At 41.3% G+C, this 25,119-nt stretch overlaps 1 protein-coding gene across 1 annotated transcript; it reads left to right on the top strand.

Annotated features, from left to right (window-relative positions):
- On the top strand, window positions 1-24,830 carry loxl4 (lysyl oxidase-like 4). Its single transcript, XM_083923515.1, has 15 exons — window positions 1-64; window positions 1,123-1,464; window positions 2,667-2,962; window positions 3,041-3,255; window positions 10,843-10,881; window positions 10,958-11,171; window positions 11,264-11,441; window positions 16,121-16,275; window positions 16,352-16,519; window positions 16,894-17,059; window positions 17,146-17,389; window positions 18,583-18,698; window positions 19,025-19,161; window positions 21,941-22,052; window positions 22,141-24,830. The coding sequence occupies exons 2-15, from the start codon at window positions 1,143-1,145 to the stop codon at window positions 22,209-22,211; spliced, it is 2,433 nt and encodes an 810-aa protein (XP_083779641.1). The 5' UTR covers window positions 1-64; window positions 1,123-1,142; the 3' UTR covers window positions 22,212-24,830.
- The last annotated feature ends 289 nt before the right edge of the window (window positions 24,831-25,119 follow it).

Genomic DNA, 25,119 nt, shown 5'->3' on the forward strand with positions numbered 1-25,119 from the left:
CTTTACTCAGTCACTCTCCCCTAGCCAGTGACGTCCACCACTGCAAACATCTGCTGCCTGCCAGGTGAGTTTACCTAACATTCTTTGACATGTTTCTAGGTTAATACTATTATTTTATATTAACTTGATTTATCAATTATTCTAATTTTTATCCATCTGAGTGCAAGTGTAACAGGTGTTTTAAGGTCTGAGATGTTCTTTTTTCCTCTCTGGAATTCTTACTTCATCTAGATTGATTTCAGTTAGCTGTAGTACTGCCACAGTTCAAACATTAGGAGGAAATATGTGTTGTTTTACTTCTTAATTGTGCGTACATTGAATTAAGCGGTAGGACAACAAACACAGTATCACATTCATACAATATAGGCTGCTTTTGAAATATGACTTACTGAGGCCAGTTTGCAAAGTCCGTTTGTTTTTTGTTGGTTTGTTTTTCCCTTTATACATTTTATTGTCACAAAGATGTTGTGTATTTTGTGCTCAGTGTTGTTCTGTGGCATGCAGTGATTTATTGTTCCAGTGTTTGTCTCCACCTTGTTTGGCTGTGACACTTGTTAACCTCCAGTTAAAACCTGCCTCGGGTGTCTGTCTGGGTTAGTTAGCCTTGGGGTGTTGTTTATCGTGAATTGCAATATAAAAGTGTGCTGGCGTATCTATAATTATATGCCTATGTTTGACATGAGGGTAAAGTAGGCCTATTCATTTGATGCTTTTTGGCTCGCATTGCATCACTACAGAATTGATGGAGGCACCAGTGAGTTCAATTGAATGTGGGACTGTAAAACAAGTCAAGTTAGGCTACCTCTTTGACTATGAACACAGACACTGTCTCACACCATTCATGTCTTGGCTGTGTCCTGCCATTGAGTGGACTACCTGAGCTATTTTGTCCAGAGGATGTCACCGTTGTTACGTTTAATAACCAGTAATGGCTGGCTGCTTGACCTTTGTTGAAGGGAACCTAACTAAATTTAAGTTTCAGGTCTTAAAAGGCAATATACATGTTTCTCATTACATGGCAATTAGCTACTAGCTTTAAACGGACTGCTTATTGACAAGCTAGTTAAATGACACCACCGCCCAAGTTAACATAAATGAATAAGCTTAATCTTTTACCTGCAGACCCCTTCCTCTCAGTCACGATGACCCGCACCCTCCGCTTGAGCTTCCTCCTCCTCTTCGTCCTGCTGCTGTCCCTCTCCTGTCCCGCTCGCGCCGAACCTCGGCGGACCACGTCCTCTCAGCAGCGCAGGGCGGCTCGCGCACCAGCCGCCAAGATACGTTTGGCGGGCAATCACGCGAGAGAAGCCCACGAGGGCAGGTTGGAGGTGCTGCACAACAACACCTGGGGGACCGTCTGCGATGACGAAGTGGACATCAAGCTGGCGAACGTGGTGTGCAGAGAGCTGGGCTTCCAGAGCGGTGTAACGTGGGCACACAGCGCAAAGTATGGAGAAGGAGCGGGTGAGATGACGTCCTGTAACAAATTAGCCTACAGTTAAGAGACATTTTACTGAAGAAAGGTCAAATGTCACCAGTTTTTCATAGGTCACAGGCTAATCGATTGGATATGAGTGATAAAGCAAGCTATGATAGGTCTTTGACATGGAAACCACAGGTGTAATTAATTACATTAATAAGGGCTGCAGTGCATTTAGCTTTAGGCAAGTTTGGAGCTTGACAAGGCTTACTGATACACCTAAAGCTGGGGTAGGCAGTTTATTTTTGGCAATGTTTGACAAAAAATCCATAATAACCTTTCAGCATATTGTAATTCAAGTGTTCTGAGTGAAAACTAGACTTCTGCACCTCCTCTTGGCTCTGTTTTGAGAGAGAGAGAGAGAGAGAGAGAGAGAGAGAGAATTCCTATTGGCTCAGGACAGAGAGGGAGAGCTGCAGAAAGAGTTCTCCCTCTAGTTCAATTTCTGACTTTTTTGCTTTTTTACACTGCAGCTTTAATGCAACAGGGCCATCATTAATGGTCTTAATTACACCTGTTATTGTCATGACAAGTCAAAATGTCTCCTCTGAAAGTGGCTACTTAGATTATCGTCCTCATTTATTAGACTCAGGTGTCTTAGACTCAATGGAAGGCAGCCATATTGGACCAGTTTATCGCAATCTGTCTCCTCCAAAAACATCCATGTGCTCCCCCCAGAGCACACTAAATGTATAGCTTCATGAAAAGACCACCAATTTAGACATCCAAAATAACTAACATCATAAAGTGACAAAGATAACTTGTTGTGGGATTGGAGTCTACATCTCGTTAAGGTCGCCTGGCTGGCTGGCAGAGCAAATATATGGGCCAAAAAAGGGCATTTGTTTTAGAATAATGACAGCATTCGCTTGCCAGAGTTGTGCAACACTTGCTTTGGTTTATGGGCATTCTTTACAGCTGCTTTTAAATCCAAATTAAAGAGGAGGTTGAGTGGATTCAAGGTGCAGGATCTACAGCACCCCTGTCTTGTAAAATGCTGTGTATCTACCACTAAACACACCGCTAAGGTGCGTAAGACCCTAAATCAGCATGCCAGTAAAAGTCAAATGTTAGGTGTTTAGGGATTCGGGCCCTTTTGTAGATGCAATGCTCAGTCTGTCTATTGAACAAACAATGAAAGTCACAATAAATGAAGTAATGAATTGTTCCTTTGTTCTTTCACAAGGCCCAATATGGATGGATAATGTACGCTGTGACGGCTCAGAGAAGTCCGTGAAGGACTGCAAACACAACGGTTGGGGTGTGAATGACTGTAAACACTCTGAAGACTTGGGGGTGGTGTGCACCCCTGAGCGCAGGCTGGATCAGACAGCAAGTAGAGGCCACACCACCCTCGCCAGGCCCAATGGCAGCCCCGCACCTCAGTGGCAGGGCCTTGTGGCTACCCGCAGACATCCAGGCTATGGCCATTATGGAAACGGACATCATCAGGAGATCCCCAGGTTCCAAAGACACCACCAGGTACAGCAGTTTATTTCTGATACATTTCTGTGTTATTCTTAGAAAGCCATCTAACATATAATATGCATCTTACCAAAGGGTCACAGTAAGGTTCAAATTGAGGAGGTCCGTCTTCGTCCCATCCTCATGGCTACCAAGAAGAAGAGCCTGATTACAGAGGGTGCAGTGGAAGTGAAGCATGCTGGGAGATGGAGGCAGGTTTGTGACCTGGGTTGGAGTCTCAACAGCAGCCGAGTTGTGTGTGGGATGCTTGGCTTTCCAGAGGCTACACAGCACAATGTCAAAACATACAAGTGAGTATGAATCCTTCCGGCTAGCTGCACTGAGAGCAACATCTTTCACTTTTATGAACTCAAGTTATTACACTACAACTGGGAAGTTGGCTGGAGTTCAGAAGGGCAACATGCTATGCCATTCATCCCATTGCTAAGTGAATAAAAACTCATCCTGAAGTATAAAAAAACAACAGTGGCATCCTGTTTAGAGCCACACTGAGTAAAGACATTTTGTTGGGCTTATCTTCCTCCCCCAGCCACGTCTGCCCTGTGTCTCCCTTTACTCCCCCCTCCTTTCCTCAGCCTCAGGATGGTGATAAAGGAATCCCTGTCCCCTCTCTACTGCCCTTTCTCTATACCTCTCTCTAGGCAAATCACCTCTGCTCACCTCATTGCCTCTCTCACTCTCTCTGATGCTATCTTCAGCCTGCAGGTCTCAGACAAACAGCTGCACTTTAACTTTTAGATTCCCATGCTGAGGTGTAATATCACTGCTGATTGTCCTTTAACTGTCCCATCGATACCATGTGTGAGACAGAGGTTGCTATTGGAGAGCAGGATCAGGGTCTTTGTAAAGCAACTCATCTTATTGGCAGGGCAGCCTCTGCACACTTGAGTTGGCCATGCATCTCTTCACTTTTCCATTCCCACTTCAGCAGCATTTGTGACATGCAGCAGTGTGTGTGTGTGTGTGTGTGTGTGTGTGTGTGTGTGTGTGTGTGTGTGTGTGTGTGTGTGTGTGTGTGTGTGTGTGTGTGTGTGTGTGTGTGTGTGTGTGTGTGTGTGTGTGCGTGCGCGTGTGTACAAGGGCTGGGTATCATTTAAAATTGTTATGATATTGTTTCCAAAATAATACATAATACATTACTTCAGGGGAACATAGAAATCTGTTCGATGTGTATGTAAAAAAAATAAGCCAAACTTCTCAAATTCATTAGTATTTAATTTGGCCTTATTATTAAATAACCACCGCAGCACTTTCCTGCACAAAGTACACTCTAAAATGTGGAAAAATATGATTAAAATCGGGAAGTACAACAAGAAGATAAGCATCCCAAGTTTTTGTACTTTTGGCAGATTTCAATACTAGTGCTACAGTTATAACATAAAGGAATAGTTTGATATTTTAGAAATATATGCTTATTTGCTTTCTCGCCAAGAGTTAAAGTGTAACTTGCATGGATGTATTAGGAGAACTGGATTCAGCGTTTAAGGCAAAGTCCTGTTCGTTCCCATGAAAGCTTCTCAGTAAAAAGTTAAATTTCCATGTCTAAAAATACCCAGATGATCGGGACTACTTACATATCATGGGGCCCAGAGAGCGGGCGCACTAGGTGCACCGAGCCAGCTACTGCCAATAGACTTTTGAAATATTGTCAGACCGGAAGGATCAAATTCTGATATTAATACGAGTCATTTCGCAGGAATTGAGACACTCGGAAATTGTATTTAGATGTCTCTTTTTGCTCCCTTAATCTAAGTCTCCTCTCCTCCTACTGAAAAAAAACAACACCAGTGTTTTTTGTCAATTTTCTGCTCTTAAACCACAGGAGGACCACACATGAGCAGAGTAGTACTCCATTGCTATTATAAGAATGAATGACCATTTGCTGTCCTCAGTAAAAGGGGGACCCAGTTGGATCCGGTTCCTGGAGAGCTGCCGGGTCTAGGTGATTCATAGTTTAGCTATTCCTTCCCTCTCTTGGCCGCAGATTATTCTGACTCAACTGGTGACAGACCACAACATCTGCTCTGTACTGTAGGTGCTAGATTCTTCTTTCTGCTGGAAGGCTGTAACGGTTGAGGGGATAACTAATTAGTTTTATAGACTTTTCTAGCTTTTTATTGACTTCACAAACATCCCTGTTGGAGCACACATCCTTACTGAAGGTATTTCTGCATTGCCCTTGAATTAAGCTGTCTCTGCTGAACTCTGTTATTGGGAACCGAGTGACACCATAACTGGATTCTATTGTTGGAGGAGGGCATCATAAGGAATCATATCTTCAGTAATAAAAGGTTTTAAGACGGAGCTGTGTTCAAACAGCCTGGCCTGACTCTGTACACAATAAACAGGATCATTTATTAATACACAGCTTCCCCGCATTGCAGGTGTGATGCTTTTCATGCGTCTCTACGATTTTCTATTGCAGTACAGATTTGCCACTTAATGCAAAGAATGAGAGATGAGAAATCAGGTAATAGTTGAGTGAGGAATAAGATGGGTAGATCTGTATAGCTGCAATATAAGAAATTTGGCTCTTCACCAAGAAGAAAGATATGACAGAGGAGGACAGGGCTGCTGTAGCTTGAAGGGCTTGGACTGAAGCCTGTAGGAAATCTGCTCAGTGACTGTCTCGGGATGTTGTCTTTAAATCTCCCTCTGAAGTCAAGGAAAAAAAATCTTAAACAATAGCACAGCCACAACAAAGTGCTTATCCAACATATCTGCTTCTAAATGTACAGTGAAAAGTTTGGGCAACATATGCCATTATGTTTTTTTTATTATGCGTGTAAATTATAAGGCTCTGGCATGGAAGCGGTCGTGACTTGATATATCTTGGTCTGTCTGTCCTGGGTATGACCTGGTGTTTTGCTGTTGCCTCAGCAGAGTAACCTATAATGGTCTGAACCACGATGATGTGTTTGTTTCCAAATCTGTACCTCTTTTCTATCTCCACAGATGCATAATTGTTCGCTCTCAAGAAGTGTTTTCGACTACAAACACGGTGTACACATGCCTCACTTCTTCTCTTCTCTTACGTCTTAGCCACCAGAGATACGTTATTTTAGTGATAGTGATATACTAACCCGTTCTCTCTCCCAACTCGTCAAATAGGGCAGCTTGGTCAGTGGCCTTAAGCATCTGATACGATGCACAAGCCACCAGTATTTCAACTACTCTACAGCAGAGCTGTGAGATGACGTAGTCTACATATCGTGGTGAACTAGACACACACCTTTCTGTTCCTGTCTCGTGTGAAAAAGAAAAACAAGCGTGTTTAAAAGTGCCGCCAAGGAGTCGTGAACAAATGGCCATATGTGACAAGTTGGGAGTGAGAATGTGTTGGCTACTCAAGTTGTCTTACAGTATTAGGTCTTCAGGATGAAACCTTGTCTTTGTTATTTCATTGGGTGACAACTAGAAAAATAGTTAAAATACAGGTAATGCTGTTTCAGCCTTCACTTATGCGTAATTGTAAGGATTTCCCTCTGACTGGAATTTCCACTGTAATTATAATAACTGTACGAAATGTGAGCCACTGAGAAATAATTGGGCGGTGTTCAGTTGTCATGTAACATCTTCCACTTAAACAGTTGCCAGAAAAGCTTAGGATTGTATTGCATGGTCTATCCAAAATTAGCCAGTGACACTGCCCCCTGTTTCTCCACCTTACTCCAAGTCTCACAGTCCATTCTTAGAAATCCCAAACCATTACCATGTCTCTCAGCTGAGGCTGCCTGTGTCTCTTGGATGAGACTCTGAAGATGCTGTAATTACAGGTTGGTCAGGACCAAGGCTCACCAGGGTTTCTGCTGAGAGTGAAAAAAAACACCCCCAATTATAGTCGTATGTGAGAGAGAGAGAGTGAGAGAGAGTAAGACATAGTTGGTTAAGGAGGAGTAAGAGTGTAACGAGAGAAAGAGGAGATGGAGAGAAAGTACAGGAGCAGCAGTCAGACGAGCCATATTTTTGCTTGCTCCTGTGAAATATGTCCAATTACAGCTGCAGTTTGCAGCGCAGCCTGCTGTGTCAGCAGCTGTCTGTCTTCCTCTGTCACCGTAGTGATTTGGGGACTTAACCAGCATTTTATTTTTAATTATGTTTTAGCTGAAATTTTCTTATGATGAGGGTATCATTTTCAAGCCTTTGTGTGAAATTTTGAGTGACTGAGTTTGACTATTTGTGTGGTCTGGAACAAACTGGAAGCTGGCTTTCAAAAGTTAAAGTTGAAGCATAGTCATTTTTATCAACTCACTGGTCTGCATGGATATATTTAGCAGCTATTTGACATGCAAGATCCCTGGGGCTCACTGGACTGTACTGTATTATCAATATTATCAAGCATCTTAATGCCTCCTAAAGAACTGAAAAAGCATCCTGTAAACCAAGGTTTTATATGTATATATTTTAGCATTCTTAGTACTCCTATTAGGGTATAAACGATCAATGTTTTTAGTTTTGCCAATTTCACAGCAATAAATAATACGATTTTTCAAAGGATATGATTAAAGTAAAGGATTATACTAGGTTTGTGCAAACAGCATTATTTAAATCAGAATCGCACCCTGATTTTTTTAATGTCTAGAAATAAAGCCAGTGAGCAGATGAGGATGATCAAAAGTGACATTTGTGCATTTTCTCTTTCTTGAATGAAGTTTAGCATTTACAAACAGTGCTGCAATTCAGTCAAATAAAAGACCTGAAGGCTGGAGCTATCCGTTATAGCCTGTGTAGTAGTCTTGTTGGTTTCTGAAGAGGGGAAATGGTTAGCTGTTTGGGCTGTGGTGAGGTCACAACAAGTCACAGACATGTTTGCTTCATGGGAAAATGTGTTTGCATGTGTGTGTGCATGCTCCTCACTGTCGATGACATGTTACTGCAGAGCCACATGGTAGACACATTTAAGATATTTTACAAGTGTAATTCAAGACACTGTAAAGAATAAGTGTTAAATTCTGTACAATGTGTCAGTCGCAGTTTACAGCGGGTATCGTGACCTCACATAGAGCTTTATTTAGAGTCCTGCACGTGATTTAAATTAAGCCTCATCAAGTCAAATGTTTGAAAGGTAGCAAGCCATGCTATTGCAGATGCTGGGATTTTTAGATAATCATAATTTAGCTTCGGCAGAGCTGCATTTGTGTTTCAAATGGACCAAATAAATGACCTTAAGTTCATTTGACGAGTGTTGTTCAAAGCATCTGTAATGTGCAAACACCTCTATTTGCTAAATGATTGCTGAAATACAAGTTCACACATCCCTTATGTTTTTTTTCCAGTACTAATGATAATATTTTCAATGAGAGGTCTCTTCTGGCCCATTTACTACTTACAGCATCAGGAAACAGGTTGTTATGTGATTTTGGAAAGCGTCCAGTCAGCAGTACAGGACTTCACGCAACCATCTTGTAACATCATGTCAGAGACAATGTTTCGCTTGGTTCTAACATCCTCAGTTTGTTTTTAAGTTTTTCCCCCTCACCTTTACGGGAATGTCTCGAGTTCAAGTCCACCATTCAAATATTTATCTACCTGTGTTTTCACACAAATATCCGTAGGCATGTTTGTTTCTTTATAGGGGAACGCTACTAAAACCAGCATTTGATTGCTTTTTTTTTTTTTTACTGTCAGCAGCCACAAAAAAAATGAAAACCATTAAGCCTCCTACACTTGCCATGTTGATATACAGCTATACAGAGATCGAACTATAAAGAAATGTGCACGCTTCGCTGTACAAAGTATTTTAATGAAAACTACACATCACTAGCTCATTTTGATGAATGCTAGTTGTAAGTTTTCACATTTTAGAGCGCAGTAAAAGTAAAAGGTGAATATTGTGGACAATGACAACCCCAAATTGCTCCTGATGGCCAGGTCACATTGCTTCAGGGCTGGTGCGAATGGATGAATGACCATCTGTGATCAGCACTTTGTATAAATATGCTGTAAAAATTCTGCCATTTACAATGTATATAATAATGTTAGTCTCAAAATGACCTAATACATCATCATTATGACCTATTGTTTTGCCCACAGCACTAGTATTGGATTATAATGAGTCCATATTGTAAAAAGTGAGAATTCCATGTCTTTTTTTATTATAAAGCAGGTTGAGGTGCTATATAAATACCGTGAAAGTATCACAGTATAACACTCAACCCACAGAGAAATGCACATAGCCCATATTTAAAATCTGTGCCTTTAAATGAGCTTTCAGGATTTATGCCATGCCCCAGCTGCAAAGACAGTGCAGAGACATGGATGTATTATTAGAATTGGATGGTGGATTGGATATGGCACCCATTCAATTAAATTGCTCACCTGGAGCATACACCAAAAAAGTTTCTGGGCTCCCGGGTTGACGTCTGTGATATACGGCCGAATATGTACAGCCAGTTCCAGCTTGTCTCATAGACTTTGGGATGATGTCCCAGCTTTTCTGGTCCATGGATTCAAAATTCATATTAGAAACAGTCATAATCGAGGTGTCCTGCCAACAGTTTTACATTTATCGTTGCAGTACCTGAGCGGCCACTAGAAAAAAATTGTCTGCAAGGCTGTTTTAAAAGTACATCCATGCTCCGATTGCACGGATACGGAGGTCCCAGAAATACTGAACAATGAGAGTAGAGGGGGGCTAGGTATATTAAATATTAAAGCACGTAAACATATTCTAGTAGAAGTATGAACATGAATATGGACATAGTATGTCTCTTTTTAAAATATCAGCCAGGCTGTAGCGTGTGTTGAGTGTTGTGGTGTAATTGATGTGAATGTCTGTGATGGTGCATGTTCTTTGCAGTGGTTTGAGGATGTCCTGGCATGGTCTTTGTGGCATGTCTGCCCTGCGTGTCTGCCAAGAGAACAGAAGGCTTTCCTCTACACCGCTTTGCAGAGTCAGCCAGCCTACTTGGTGCATAAATCTGTATTCGGTTCTGGCATTTTTCGGACGTGCAGCAGAGCGCACTGCCAGAGTTTTTGTTTGTATATCGTGCTTGGTTAAACCCTGTTTTCCCAGAAATGTTGTACATGACTGATGTTGAATGCCATGATTGTTTGGACTGTGTGTGGCTTTGGAGGTTAACGACATAGTTCAAAATATCTTGTGTGTGTTTTTTTAATCCTTTTATAGTGCTTACATCCTGTAGTTATGTGAAATATTTCTGTTATATTGAAACAAGGAATGCTGAACTCTTATATTCAAAGATTCTATTTCAGTTTAAGAGGCAATTGGTCACATTTTATTCAATGTAAATGTAGGTAATTTAGATTAAACTTACCTAGTAGCACAATTCTGTTGAACACTTCCTTATGTTGGTTACATGAAGCGCTGTTGCCTTATAACTCAGGAAAATATAATACACTGGCCACTTACTCTAAACATAAAACTCAGTTAACACATAAATAGCAAGCAGCCCACATTCCAGATGGAAATTTATGTTACGGAACCTATAAAGCAAGAAAGAAAGACAGGCCGCACATAGCTCATTCTGGTTTCATACACAGAAGATATATATGGAGTTGCATTATTCATCCTGTTGATAAGGTCAGTGTCTGAGATTTGTAACTATTTTAAGGCATTGCCAACCACCCCATAAGAATTATTTTCTAGTAATAAGCAAGTCTGCGTGTATGTGTTTGTGCCGCTACTGACAGTGGCAAAAATGCCTCCTGTGTGGCCAGCAGGTTACATATAAAACAAACAGCAGATGCTATAGTATATCTTACAGTCACTACCTCTTTGCTTTAGAAATTGGTGACCCAGGTCACCTCACAGGGTGATACGTGTGTGTGGCTGTGTGTGTGTGTGTGTGCATTGTTAACTTCAGCAAATATACAGACCTGACGGAGCTAACATCTGTTCTTTGGTTCTTCTACAGGAAAATATGGGATACCAAGGTTGCAGATCCTTCAACAAGGTAATGAGCAGACAACCATTCCTCATGTTTTTTTTTTTTAGCTTCTTAAAAACTAACAACTTTCTCTTCTTTCTAGATTGAGCCTCATGTCAAAGAAGAAAGGATTCTGGGTAGAAAAAGTTAACTGTCAAGGTACTGAAAACAGCCTGTCAGAGTGTCTTGCTCAGCTGTCAATCCCCCGTAGTCCCACTCCTTGTAAGAACGGAAGACATGCAGTGGTCAAGTGTGTGCCAGGACCTCAGTTTGCTCGCATCTCCTCAGGCAGACCCCAGGCCCCCCATCCAGTTGTGGTAAGATTGAAACAGTTATGCCTAATCAATCATACAGTGTGTTTATGATCTGCATGTAAGCTGAGTTATATTCTCTCTGCTGCCCTGTACAGCCTGTGCGTCTGAAGGCTGGTCCCAGGCTGGGCGAAGGTCGTGTGGAGGTCCTGCGAGATGGAAAATGGGGGACCATTGTGGACCACATGTGGGACAGACCTGCCGCCAGTGTAGTGTGCAGAGAACTCGGTTTTGGTACTGCCAAGGATGCCTTGCAAGGCGCCTTCATGGGTCAAGGTGAGAAAGAGAACTGCTACCGCTTAGAGCTAAGGCTTTCACATAATAATAAAATAATCCACATTTAATCTATATTTGTTTTGTTGTTTGAATGTGTTTATCATGCGTCACGGTTTTCCAGAGAAGACAGGGAAACTTTCTCAGCCTTTGGCTTATCTTAGACACTGCACCCGTCTGACCGAACTGATCAAATAATGCGTGGGCATGTGTGCCTGTCTGTCTGTCTGTCGATCGGTCTGTCTGTGTAGGCTTCCTTGTGAAGCTGCAAATGTGTTGATTGCAGTATCTCCAGCTGTGATGAAAGGAGCCCTGTGCCAGGGCTAACAGCTGCCCAAACACCATGCACATGCACACACAGACATACACACAAAGTGTAATACTATAATCCATGGTGGTTTAAGTTGGCATGCCATTTAGTAACTAAAGCCACAGACATAATCTTGCTATCTTCAAGTAAGCTTTTCATTCGCTTACTGTGTGCTGTGGTCTTTTTCCTTCGATTTCAATTTTACGGTTCTCGTGATGCACAGTCACTATCCAGCTGCGCCAGTGGTGTCCCCACCCTTACGAGATGTGAGAACAGCTTCCCCATGCCTCAGGCCCGGGTGTAGTCTCTAATCGTGCTGATGGAGATGAAATATGGGATGACAGTCTGGTGGTTTAGCTGTTCAGTTGATCATGCACAGGGTATTTTCATGTGTTGGAGTCCATTTTACCTTTCAACCTCTTAAATTGGGTTTTTTCCCGAGATAATGTCATTCATGCTATCTTTCTTTTTGATGAGTCTAAGAGAACTAAAATAGTTGGCTCCTGTAAAGATACTTATGCACCAGGCTTCACACTCCTCCTCGTCTGCTTTCAATCGTTAGTTGTTGGGCCCGAATTCAAGTTCATCATGGTTGCAGCAGTCTGAGTCAGTCTGAAGTGTTTAATTGTCAGGAGGGACAATAAAGCTTTCAATTTCCTACTTTGTGTAAGTGTGCAAGTGTAGAATGTGCATGGTTGTGTGTACGTCTTAAAATGTGGCTCTGGTTTCACAAATGGCAGGTTTTACTTCATATTACTCTCGCTTCAGGGAATGCAGGTTTCATATGCAATGTTCCTAAGTTGGCGATTTACTCACTAAAAAGCAGGCAGCGCTCCGACTGTTTGGTATTTTCTTGAACTTGAAATTGGCTTCATCTGTGTGATATTTTGGTACCCACAGTGCTCAGGTGGGAGGAGAAGCGCAAAGAGATGGGCAAAGTGTTTTTTCTGAAGAAATATGTTGTAGAGAAGAAAATAAACACCTAAGCAACATCACTCAGCTGGCAGCTGCCACTTAAACAGATCAGTCTGCATTTATCTATCAATTTCTATTAGTCATTCTTACAGTATATGTTGTCTACTGGTGCTTTATACTCTATGAAAAGCTTATTTTTCAGTTCAAATCTCTGCAGCCATGTGAAGGCATCAAAACAGAAATGTGGATAAATCTTCAACATCCATTTTGAGTGCAGTGCCATTACACAGTGTCCACTGTATTCACCTTGATTAAATTGCATGCAAATGACACCAGGCTGCTACAGAATGGCCACACACACCTCAACGCACATCAGACTGGTTGGCTATAACTCAGTATAATTACTGAAGCTCATTAACGCCGTGCGTCACAGCCTCCTGTTAAGAAGAAAGTACTACGTGAAATACAGTCGATTATAACTGAAATAGCGTTGGTTTGATGCTATCATATAAACTACTTCAACAAACCTTCTATTTTTATCATTTGCTTCCTTGATTGTACAAATTAAGTGTTAGAAACACACCATCAGCGTCTGGCTGCATGTTTGTGGTGCTGTCTGTTCACATTGTGCCGCTCTGCACAATCCAAACAACAATATGATTTTCTTTGAGAGGCAGGGTTTCTTTTCAATTATCATCATGCATCGCTTTGATTGGGTTAACTGTTTCAGAGCTATGAGACCTGTGATGTGACTGACTGAGATTGTATTAAATAATGACCTCACCTGCTGATCTATATTCACCCTCAGCCTACCCGCTTGCACTTTGCACTGCTGCATTTACATGAACCAAAATAGCAGGTGTGCTTGAAGACGGCCACACAGTCTTTGCGCCCTAGACCTACCACTTTGCGTATGTCATTGTGTATGAAATAGGAGCTATAAATGCACTTCACATAGGCTACATATACGTGTTAATACTCCCTTTTCTCTCAGACACCCCCACACACATGCATGCAGACACACATACGTGTGCACACCCACACACGCGCACACACGCACGCACGCACGCGCGCGCACACACACACACACACACACACACACACACACACACACACACACACACACACAGTACAGAGCTCTCCCTTTTCGTCAGCCTCTGTCTTACACTTACATTATACACTGCCATTGCCGGATGATTGGACTTCAAAGTCCTCTCGCAGCTTCCTTTCTATAACATCCAGTCTGTTAGACCTTTTTTCTGTGACATATAATTTTCCATGTGCTCGAAGGCCACATAAACACAGGGCTCTATGTCGTTGGAAAAGGCCTAAATTAGACTTTTTGATAGCAATAAACCCTCGCTGAGGAAGACTTACCATAGGAGTGAATTGTTCAAAATGTTGTTTTGTACAAATGTTTAAGTTGTGAATACAGTTAATTTATCTTTAAATCATTATCAACATTTTATCATACATTCTTCACATCACGCTGCATTACACTCAAATACACTTGCCGTCCTTTCAGTCAGCATCCTGTAGCAACGAGACCTCACAGGAGAGCGTTGAAGTATTTAGGATGATCAAATCGGATAATGTGATAAAGCTTGTGGTCGACTGGCAGTTTGGCAGCAGTGGGAGGTAGATAGTCAGAGATTCTGACTTCGATTCTGTGGTTTCACTTAACTGATTTGTTGAAACACAGCAAGCAGATATGCATTTTCCTGTGGTATACAGGCACACAGACAAGCACAGAGTACCCCCGTCTTGGATAAGAGAAGTTGTCACCTTATAACTTGTTAGCTTTGAAATCCTGTTGACAGAGGAGAAGGAAACATTATGTTCATGCCGGTTGGCTTCAACCATCTTAAAGCACTTGGCTAAAAAACGGATCAGACAGAAAGTTTTTGTTAGAGGCATAGAAAGAGACATTCCATGGAAAGAAAAACTACTACGTGCCTAAAACAGAGCATAATTTCAGAGAGGAAAAGAACAGGGTTTCCCTTGCAACTACTATTTATGCTATTCTCAACTAGAATGTTACCCTGTTTTCATTCCGTAAAGTCAAATTTCTAATTATATGGTAATCAAGCTCAACATGTTTCTTGTAAATACTAAATTTAAGATACCACATTCATATTATGCCTGAATGCTGCTCTTATAGCTGTGCTGTCGATCTTTGGCATTTTATGCTGAAGTTGGCTTTGAAATCGATGTCAGGGAGAATAAACGTGAAGAAAATATTCTAACCTCTGTTCAGACTCCATCTGCCAACCCTCTAGCTACCATCATCAATACATTTATCATCACCATCAGTGAGTTAAATTACAGGGAGGATTTCCTTTTTTAACCAACATTGTTATTTCACTGTGTAATTTTACGTGTGTAAGTACACATATAGAGTATGAAACGTACATAAGGGAATAAAACACCCTGTGTGTGTATCTGAAGTGTGTGGGGCCAGTTTCTTGTAATTTATTTCGGGTTTCCGTGGATTTCCCAAATTAAGGTTTAAATGTCACCATGCATTTTGAGAGTCCTTGACTGGCCCTGTGTTTGTCTTGATAACTTAAACAGTGGGACTTTGGATCTAGTTTGTGGCCTTTACCATGCAGATAGAGGCGGAAGTGGTCTAGATGTGTCTTTTTCATACATATGAACCCACGCATGGTGACCAGTATGGAAGCAGGCCTACAATCTACAAAAACCAACACAGAGACAGATTGGGTTAGGCTGCAATCTGGTCCCTACCATTTCAGTCATCTTTCTTTCTCGCCCTTCATTCTTGTTTTTTTCACTTTTTCCCCCAGTTTTTGTGGTTTTGGTTGTGTTTATTTCAATGCTGCCTCATTTCCAAGTTTTCAGTTTGTGCCTTTTGTTTAAAGAAAACACTGGGACCATAGTTTGTTCTGTGTTTTCATATACAGCCATCATTGTGGCTGCATCTATTTGTTTTTATCACAAAAACTTTATACATTTTTTTAACCACCATCTTCTATGTTGTTTAGAGATTATCTGGTTTTAAACACCAAACAAATATGAATTAAAATCTTTAATTTTGTTGCCACATATTTGGCCTTGTTTGCTCCCACAGGGTGGTGGACTACACACAATGCTATTGTTGTTGTTCCTAAAGCAACTGGATGGTGGTAATGAGGTGTAACAGATCCCTAAAGTAGATGTTGGTTAGTGCTGCTGCTTGGCTTGCAGGAGCATTATGTCACAACAGATAGGAGCTTTTTATTGTGGTTTGAAGCTAAAATAGAGTGTGTGTGCTCTTTTGCGTGATAAAGTCTGTGAATGCCTTTGTGTCTGTGTTGGGTGTTTGGTGGCTCCAAACTGTGCAAAAAAAAATAATGCCCTTCAGTTATGTCCATGCTCCTCTGAGTTCTTTATTTTCCTGCTTTAGTTTTGTCAGCATAGTCTTTTAAATCCACCTCATTTCCTACTCCCTCTTCAGGTACAGGCCCTATCCATATGAACAGTGTCCAGTGTATGGGCTCAGAGCGCTCCATCCTAGACTGCTACTTCCAGGAAGTCCAACCGTGGACATTCAAACACAGCCAGGATGCCTCAGTACGCTGTAACATCCCTAAGACCGGAACAGAGAACATGGTACGAAAACTACACTACTCACAAGATATACACTTATCAGTTCTCAATTATGGAGCAGCACCCATTTTATTTTCAGGTGCGACTTGTTGGTGGCAGAGTCCCATCAGAAGGCCGCGTCGAGGTGCTGATGGAGGTTGGGGGTCGTAAGCGCTGGGGCGCCGTCTGTAGCGAGAACTGGGGTATCAATGAGGCCATGGTGTTATGCAGACAGCTCGGCCTGGGCTTCGCTGCCAGTGCTCATCAGGTAACAGCCTCTCTGACCAACAATACATCCATAACTGGCAGCAAGCAGGCCATTTTGATCTCCGATTGTAGTGCCACCCTTAATCAAAGTCTGATTATCAGTGTCTAAAATGATGGGCATGATGTCCCGAATGAACAAATAATGTAACACTCCTATCTCTAAACAGATAAGTGCAATTTTAAATTGTCTTCAAAGGCATCATTCTTCCCAAGATGTGTCAAAATCACATCAGCAGTTATTGATGAAAGAACAGATAAGCAGATATTGAAACAAATGAACACAGGGAAGCCAATCCATAGTGATAGCCTCTTTATTCACTGTGGTAGACGCTGAACTATGATACTGCTCATTGACAGACAACCTTCCTTTTACAGGAGACCTGGTACTGGCCCGGTGGTGACCAAAGTACAGCTGATGTGATTCTCAGTGGAACTCACTGTGTGGGCACAGAGCTTTCAATTCAACAGTGCCGCCGCAACAACCACGTCCATTGTCCTCGAGGAGGTGGAACTAAGGCTGCTGGGGTCAGCTGTTCAGACAGTAAGTCGAGCCATCCTCCTGTTACTCCTCACCTTCTCCTCTGGTTCTGGTTGAATCCTAACATAACCTCCCATTTCCTGCTTCAGCGGCCCCTGACCTGGTTCTGGATGCCCAGCTGGTCCAGGAGACAGCCTACCTTGAAGACCGACCCCTTCACCTGCTGACCTGTGCCAATGAGGAGAACTGCCTGTCCTCGTCTGCTGCCAGGATGAACTGGCCTTACGGCCACCGACGCCTTCTGCGCTTCTCCTCCCGCATCATGAATATGGGTCGGTCCGATTTCAGACCCAAAGCAACAAGAGAGAGCTGGACATGGCACCAGTGTCACAGGTAGAGCATCCCTCAGGAGTTTGTAGAGGTGTTACATTGCTTAGGTTGTTGCAATGGAAAGACATGTTGAAATACTTATGTGGGATGTTGTAATTGCCCTTGTGGTAATTCTAAGTGTCTTTTGGGAACACTGTGGTTTAGAGTGTCCTGGATAAAGGTGAACAGTGTTTTTTAGAGGCTGTCAAAAATATTCTGGCATACACCTGTTCCTCGTGCAAAATTGCTTTTACGTGCATTAATGACATAACTCCCTCCACATTGAGTAATTTGAGTTATATTTAATTTAATTGCATTCAATTGCTACCAGGAAAGAAAACATTCTGAAGTGTGATCTTTGTGCCAGTGCACATATGGTTTGATGAGGGGGCTACAGGTAACATGCAACACAAGCATTATACACAAGAGCCCTTGTCTGCCCCCGTGCCTCTGTAACATTTTGTCCATTAGTTGTAAATAGATGAAATATTGTCCTAAGGTCTACACAAATTGCACTCTACCTCTCACTTACAAAGATCATGTCCTGAAAGATCATCTGACATTACTACTAACGATAGTTACTTGTCAGATGACGAGAGCACTTAAGGCATGTGCTCATGAGAGAAGAAGGAGCCATTTGAAGCCCACAGTATTGGCTTTGTGACATGCTGCCCAGTAAGTTACAGGCGGCCTGAAACAGTGTTGTCATCTCTCAAGATTCATTAGCCGCCCTGCAGCATATGTCTGTGGAAATGACGACTGGACCGATCCAGTAAGCACAGGTCAGATGTAATACAAAGGACAGGGTAGCCCATGCACAGCACGGCACGTCAGGTCCATTTCAGTTTGCTACAACAACACATCAGAGCTATGGATGTGTGTTTCAAAGCCCTCCATTCACTCAGAACGGGTAAACAGCTCAACCAAGCTGACGCTAAAACCAGCTTCTGTGAGAGGTGTTACGGTGACACCCATGCTCATGTTCAAGCAGTGAGGTCATTAGGCTACAAGCCATAGGGAGCCACTGTTCAGTTAGTGTAAATGCATACATACACACACACACACACACACACACACACACACACACACACACACACACACACACACACACACACACACACACACACACACACACACACACACACACACACACACACACACACACACACACTCACAAATACACACTCTCACCTAGACTTTCCCTTCTGTCGTCCCAGGCACTACCACAGTATCGAAGTGTTCACACATTACGACCTGCTGACTCTGAACGGCACGAGGGTTGCAGAGGGACACAAGGCCAGTTTCTGTCTGGAGGACACATATTGCCCTGACGGTAATGTTCACCACTATTCATGAGACCCAGTAAAAAATCTCTTCCCCATTAGTGACAGGAAATGAATATCAATATTTCAGCCACAGCTATTTAGATTTGTACTATGTCGTTAATGCATTAGATCACTGCTGCTGTTGTTTGTTCACTCTTCATTTACTTGTTATACCATGGATGAAAAAGCTCATATGAAATAGCAGAGTTCATATAAAGTCTGATGTAATTCATGAAGCTAAAGGCTCTTAAAAATAACAGGGAGTGCTGAACATTAAATGAGCTTTGATGTTGTGATTGATAATATTGTTGTTGTGTGTGTATGTGTGTATTAGGACAACAGAAGCGGTTCTCCTGCTATAACATGGGGGATCAGGGTATCTCTGTGGGCTGTTGGGATACGTATCGCCACGATATTGACTGTCAGTGGATCGATGTAACAGATGTACGGCCAGGAGACTACATCTTCCAGGTCAGAATTCATATTATAATTCTTCCCTTTTGCCCCCAGTTTGGATACATTTAAGTACAAGTATTTTTGCATTCACAAAAATTAGACACAGGTTAGCACTACAAACGACTTAGATGCAGTAAGGAATCTGGAGTCCTGTCTTCTGGAGTCTCTCCTGGTTACTCCAAATGCACCTGGCCAAGATATAGTCACAAAACCCCCCAATAAACAACATCACGTCTTTACACTTTACACTTTATCCATTGGACTTTGGATTATTGCAGAAAATGAGCTCTGGGGCACACAAAAAGTTTATGATACTTGCAAGCTTTTTTCAACAAGATAATCTTCACAAATGAACACCACTTGTATGATTTTTGAAGCTAGAAGTTATAATCTAACAAAACTTCACCATGGTCGGTTTGTGGCCTCATTTAGCCACTTGTAGCAACCGTCTTTTGGAAGACCTGTACAAGCTTCAGAATTCACAAGTATTAACCACAGACCTTATTTCATGCATCCAAACCGAAAACCCATCAACTTTGAGAAGACGGAACCCGAAGTGTAAAAATGCTAAAACATGTCCAGATTTGATTCTTTAAGGCCAGACATTTAGTTAATAAGAAAGAGGTTCACAGGATCTTAAGGTGGACTTCCTCATGATTGGGGGTTTCCATCTATTTCAGTAAAAGCCCTCGACCTCCCTCATCCCAGTCATCACCTCAACTATTCCTCTGTCTGTCATTACTTTGACCCAGGTCAAACAGTCGAGTCATTGTGGCTACTAGACTAAAACACATCAAGGACTTCATTTCCCATTATCATCCATTTTCCAGTTCAGACTACTGATCCCACCATGTACGCAGCTGCCCTCAGATCTCTTGCTGCCAATTACCTCCCAGCTGCGGCAGATTGGTTACAATGTAACTCACTGTCTGATAATTACTGCTGTCACCCAGTTTGTCTGAGAGGTCACTTTCAATCTTTGTAATTACTCTGCTCTACGCTCAATGAGGATGGATTTATTTAATTTACTCGTAATAGACGTGACACACATATAAGTGCATGTGCCAACTGGATGTATTTAAAGCATGCTGAGCGGGGTATAATTATAAAGTCGTACATTGCTACAGTACAGTGTGGAGGTGGAAGAAAGGAATGAATGAGAGAGGACAGAAATGGAGTTGAAATAAACAGGAGAAAGAAATTGGAAGTACTGAAGGTGAAAAGGTCAGGGTCATTGAGAAGAAAAAGCACTAAGCATACATAACCAAATTTAACTGAGAAGAACGAGAAAGAGAAAAAATGAGAAAACACAACAGTAAGCCAAGCAGCAAGTTAGTTATTTAGCACGACTGCAGAAATGGAAAACTACAAATATCTTTTACAGCCGCTCTCCTTCTCCCTACTGTGTTCTTTCACGTATCTAGTAAAGTGCACATGATGCCTGACCTTTCTGATCCTGGGCTTTACAGAAAGAGCCAGCAGGCCTCCCCTTGAACCACCAACTGCTAATGAAATACACCAATTACCCAAATTAACTATTGCCTCCCTTTAGTCAAACAGCAGTTAGTCCCCCCTTTCCATTAGGTACGGCTAATTTGCCACCAAGGAATTCCTCCTGCCCTGTTTTTTATTTTTATTGCCACTTTCTCACTGAGCAGCACATTCTGAAACTGAACCAGCCTTCTTCAAAAGCATCATACACTAAGGTCCAATGCTGTAATTTACCCTGAAAAATTAAGAGACAGGTTTTTTGAGTTCACTATGTTTTTAAAAGTTGTGTGCCTTTTTTTAGTTAGTTTAGTTTTTAGTTTTAGTTTTTTTTTTTGCTTTCGTCTCCCTGTAGCTGTTTGTAACATGTACTTAACAAGGGTGTAGCAGTTTACAGAGCAGCTATTACAGTAAATGGCTTCTCAGTATTATCACCAGACCAGATTAAGAGAATGGTTGTATCAGCAGTTATGGAGCTGCTCTGCAAATGACACACTATTAGTACAGTGTATGGCAGCACTCACAGTAAGATTACAGACATATAAACATGCTTATGCATAACTACTGCAACTACTGCATTGCAACAGGCTTCAATTTCAGGCTAATTCAGTCCTTATTATTGCATACCTATGTTAGTGTGAGGAGCGACCACATTCCATGAACTTCAGCTGTAAAGTTGCATGACCTCTTATGCAGCTCGTTATTGTGTTTTGCATGGGAAGAAGTGTCTTTTTTACATGTTTTCATCCCAGTTATAAAGTATTTTACGATGAGCTTTCCTTAAAGATGTACCAGAATGTTTTGTGCTTTGCGTAACACATGGTAAAAGCAAGTGTTTTACCGCCACATGTTATTCAGTTCATACGCTTAGCTGTTAGACTAACAAGTGAACACCATCCAACGTTAAGTCCATGAGAAAATAGTGTATGGTGTATTTATCTTTCCAAATAGAAATACTGTATGGGAAAGTCATCCAGCTTTTTATAGATGAGAAAGGGATTGACTATAAAAACAATACCAGCCATGAGTGCTGTTTAATAACAGGCCCTCTAACAATTTTACATTCAACTGCTCTTTACTTCAAATGGCTTTCTCAGTGTGTAGTGAGAGGAGACTTACTCCTTGTTTGACCATGCGCCCGGCCAGCTGGAGATATTAGATGAAATTGAGAACTACAAAATGATAAATTCACCCCGATTCCTCATAAATGTGCGTCGCAATGATGAAGTATGCAGCTGCAAGTCATAAGATCAGCAACATTTTGATACCGAATCGTCTTTAACAGAGGTTGTGTATTATTTTGCAGGTGGAAATCAACCCCTCAATGGACATGGCTGAGTCTGACTTTATGAACAATGTCATGAGATGTCGGTGCAAATACGATGGCCACAGAGCTTACATGTATGGATGTCATGCAGGTAAGGACAGAGAGCCCTCCTCTTCCTCACTTCATATTAATTTCTCACCTCTTCTGTCACTGATAGTTACGTTCTTTTTGCCTTCTAGGTGATGCATACAGTGCAGAGATTGAGGACCTGTTTGAGCACCAGAGGCAAATAACCAACAATTTTGTGTAGCCCATCCCAGGGCCCAGTGCGAAGGCCTTCCGGCGGGGCCTGGAGACTACTCAGGGTGGGCTGAGATCGATGGCCCCTGGCCCTTGGGACCTTTGGACCCACAATAACAGATAACATACAAAATGGAACCTGTTCATCTCCTTGGCAGATGTGGATACAATATTCATAAGCGCATCACATCACAGCAGCGACCATTGCATAGACTCCACTGACAACAAGAGTGAAACAGGTTCCAGACAGCTCAACATGTTTTTACTCTAGTTAAGTAAGAAGATATTGGATATTCAAACTATACAGATGTTTGTGAATGTGGACGACTAGTAACTTAAGTTAGTTATTCATAACGTATACGCATTAAAGACCTTAATGTTGCTTTAACCAATCGATCACTAAGACAGGGTTAATCGGGGAAGCCGGTGCAGTTGGGAAATCTCATTCCCAATCTATGAAAACTATGAAAATCTGAGATTTTTTTTTTTTTTTTGAGTTTGCGTCATTTCTGTTTTAAAAGGCTGATTTAATGCAGCTGTAGCAAAATTACTATAACTTGCTCTGTTGGCATTATTTAACCTCACTACTTTTCAGGTAAACAGTGTTGTAAAATGCATTTTGGGTAGTTTTCTTTCCCAGTTAATTAGGCATTTTTCCATTGCTTTGGTTTTAACAAAATCATTGTTTTATAGAAGTGGAGTCGTGGTACAGCGTCTTGCCTCTTATTTGGAATAGGTCAGAAGAGGTCAAATGATTTTTATGGAACGAAGCACTTTATCTTTAAAACATCAGTATTCTAGTTTTGCCCCCATACTTTTTTTTTTTAATTAGCCACCTAATCGACTTCTTAGGTTTATCTAAAAAAAATGTTTTATTTGTTTTAAAACACACTTTGTTTTAAATTTAAGTGATATAATGTTTGTGTTTAGTTTTCCTATACAATGTACTATTTATGCTGTAACATTATTTATTCATGGATTTCACACATACACAGCATGCTCAGTAAAGAGTTTGTTAGCTATCACTTAATTAACAATACTGAATTTTATTTTTTTTTGGACATAATTAAACAGGGAGGAAAACGTATTTCATACAGGACATATTATTACAACATTTCCATGATGCAGATGAATAATTGTTGATTTATTTTAGTTATTAAAACAACTGTAACTGTACAGTTTTTCTCTTCCAGCCTCTCTGATGGGAGAGAAAACCGTCCTGACAAAACCACAGTATTGTGGCAGGCAGGCGGGCTGGGTTTGAGAGCATATAAAAAACCTTTTAATTACGTCTGTTTGGGTTAGACATAAGGTTACGGTTAAAGTTAGGGCTATAGCACGTGCTTTATAAAGAAACACTATGAGATTGTTACTTGTAATGGAATCACAGAAAGAGCGAGAATCTTGATTTCTATCTTTAGACAAGAAAGATTGAGAGTTTCTGAGAGATTTAGTGAGGGAGACGGTGATGGAAAGAAAGATTGAGCAAGTAAGAGAGAAAGAGAAAGGGATGTTTGGAGAAAGACGTGCAGTTTTTACTACCAGAGCTGTCTTTTTGTAGGTGGCCATAGAGCGACCACAAGCAGGCATTTTCGGCTCCCCAATGAGAACAACATGTTTGTCTGGGAGAAAAAATAAACTCCTCAATTCACGCGTCAACACAGTAAACAGTGGCCTTATTTTACTAAAGTTGGTCCTGCTAAAATAAACTGTATCTCCCACACTTTCTTTACTGATATTTTAGCTCCACATAAAACAATGATGCAACTCCATTTTCTGTACAACATGGAACTTGTGTTACATGTTGTTTTAGCCCATTAATGTGTTTGATGTGTTTGGCTTTATGTCTTAGTGGTTAAACCTGTTTAGATGGTTTTATAATGGCCAGTTTCCAGAACATGTGGTGGAAAGGACAAGTCACTCATAAAGACAACTTCAGACTTAATTAATTTCTTTAGCACATTGTCCTTCTCCTCACTGAGCCTTCGTGATTTTTCACATTATTTCTTCATGAAGAAGGCTTAGAAAGAATTGGAAGCTTTTTAGAATCACTTTTTATAATCATGCTCATCAAACACAGTCAACCCTATGACTAAAAACTGTTGGAGATACGAATGTTAGAAGATAGACCTGGAAATCTAAAAACGAGTATTTGCTGATAGGCTTTTCTGTTGTTTTGTGTACAGTTGCTGTTTGACATATTTTAGTCTGTTCTGTGTTATTTAAAAGTATAAGCCATTCTACATCTTAAGTTGGTTCATATTCACCACTCTCACCATATTACTGTATTGTACCCATGCTATAGACGTAGCATTGGGACATTGTTTTCCATGGCCAGTTATTCTTTTATTGTGTTTTTATTATGTCTTTAAAGCTGAGAGTGTGAGCTACATGGTGCTTATCTACAATCATATTCAGAGAAAGCTGTGCTCTCAGGGACTTTCAACCTCATCTACAGAAAAGAAAAATAATGTTTCATGTGATGTGATTTAGGGTGCTTTTAGCTGTGATGCATACACCTTTAGGAAGTTAGGATAACTGGAAAGACACTGTCTGAGTCAGAGGCGAATCTCAGTTAAAGACCAAATCACAATCCATCCATTCATCATAACTGTGAATCAATAAAAGTTCATCACATACTAAGCTGTCCTCTACTTCCTGCCTCCTTTTTGCTGCTAATACATGACGATGCAGAATTTTTGACAAGAAAATTGGTACAATTGTATGTTTTCTCTGCATCAAACACAGTAGATGCTATATTATATGTAGTTATTTTGTGGGAAGATCTGATCTGTCCAAACTGGTTACTTGAGCACTCTGGGTTCTTGGTTTTTAGACACTTAATGGACTGTTAGATTTCTGTGACTTAATCCTCTGGAAACACTACCCACGCGAACCAAGAAACTATTTCAGCGACA

This window comes from Echiichthys vipera (assembly GCF_963691815.1).
Source record: "Echiichthys vipera genome assembly, chromosome: 11".
In the NCBI taxonomy this organism is placed as follows: Eukaryota; Metazoa; Chordata; class Actinopteri; order Perciformes; family Trachinidae; genus Echiichthys; species Echiichthys vipera.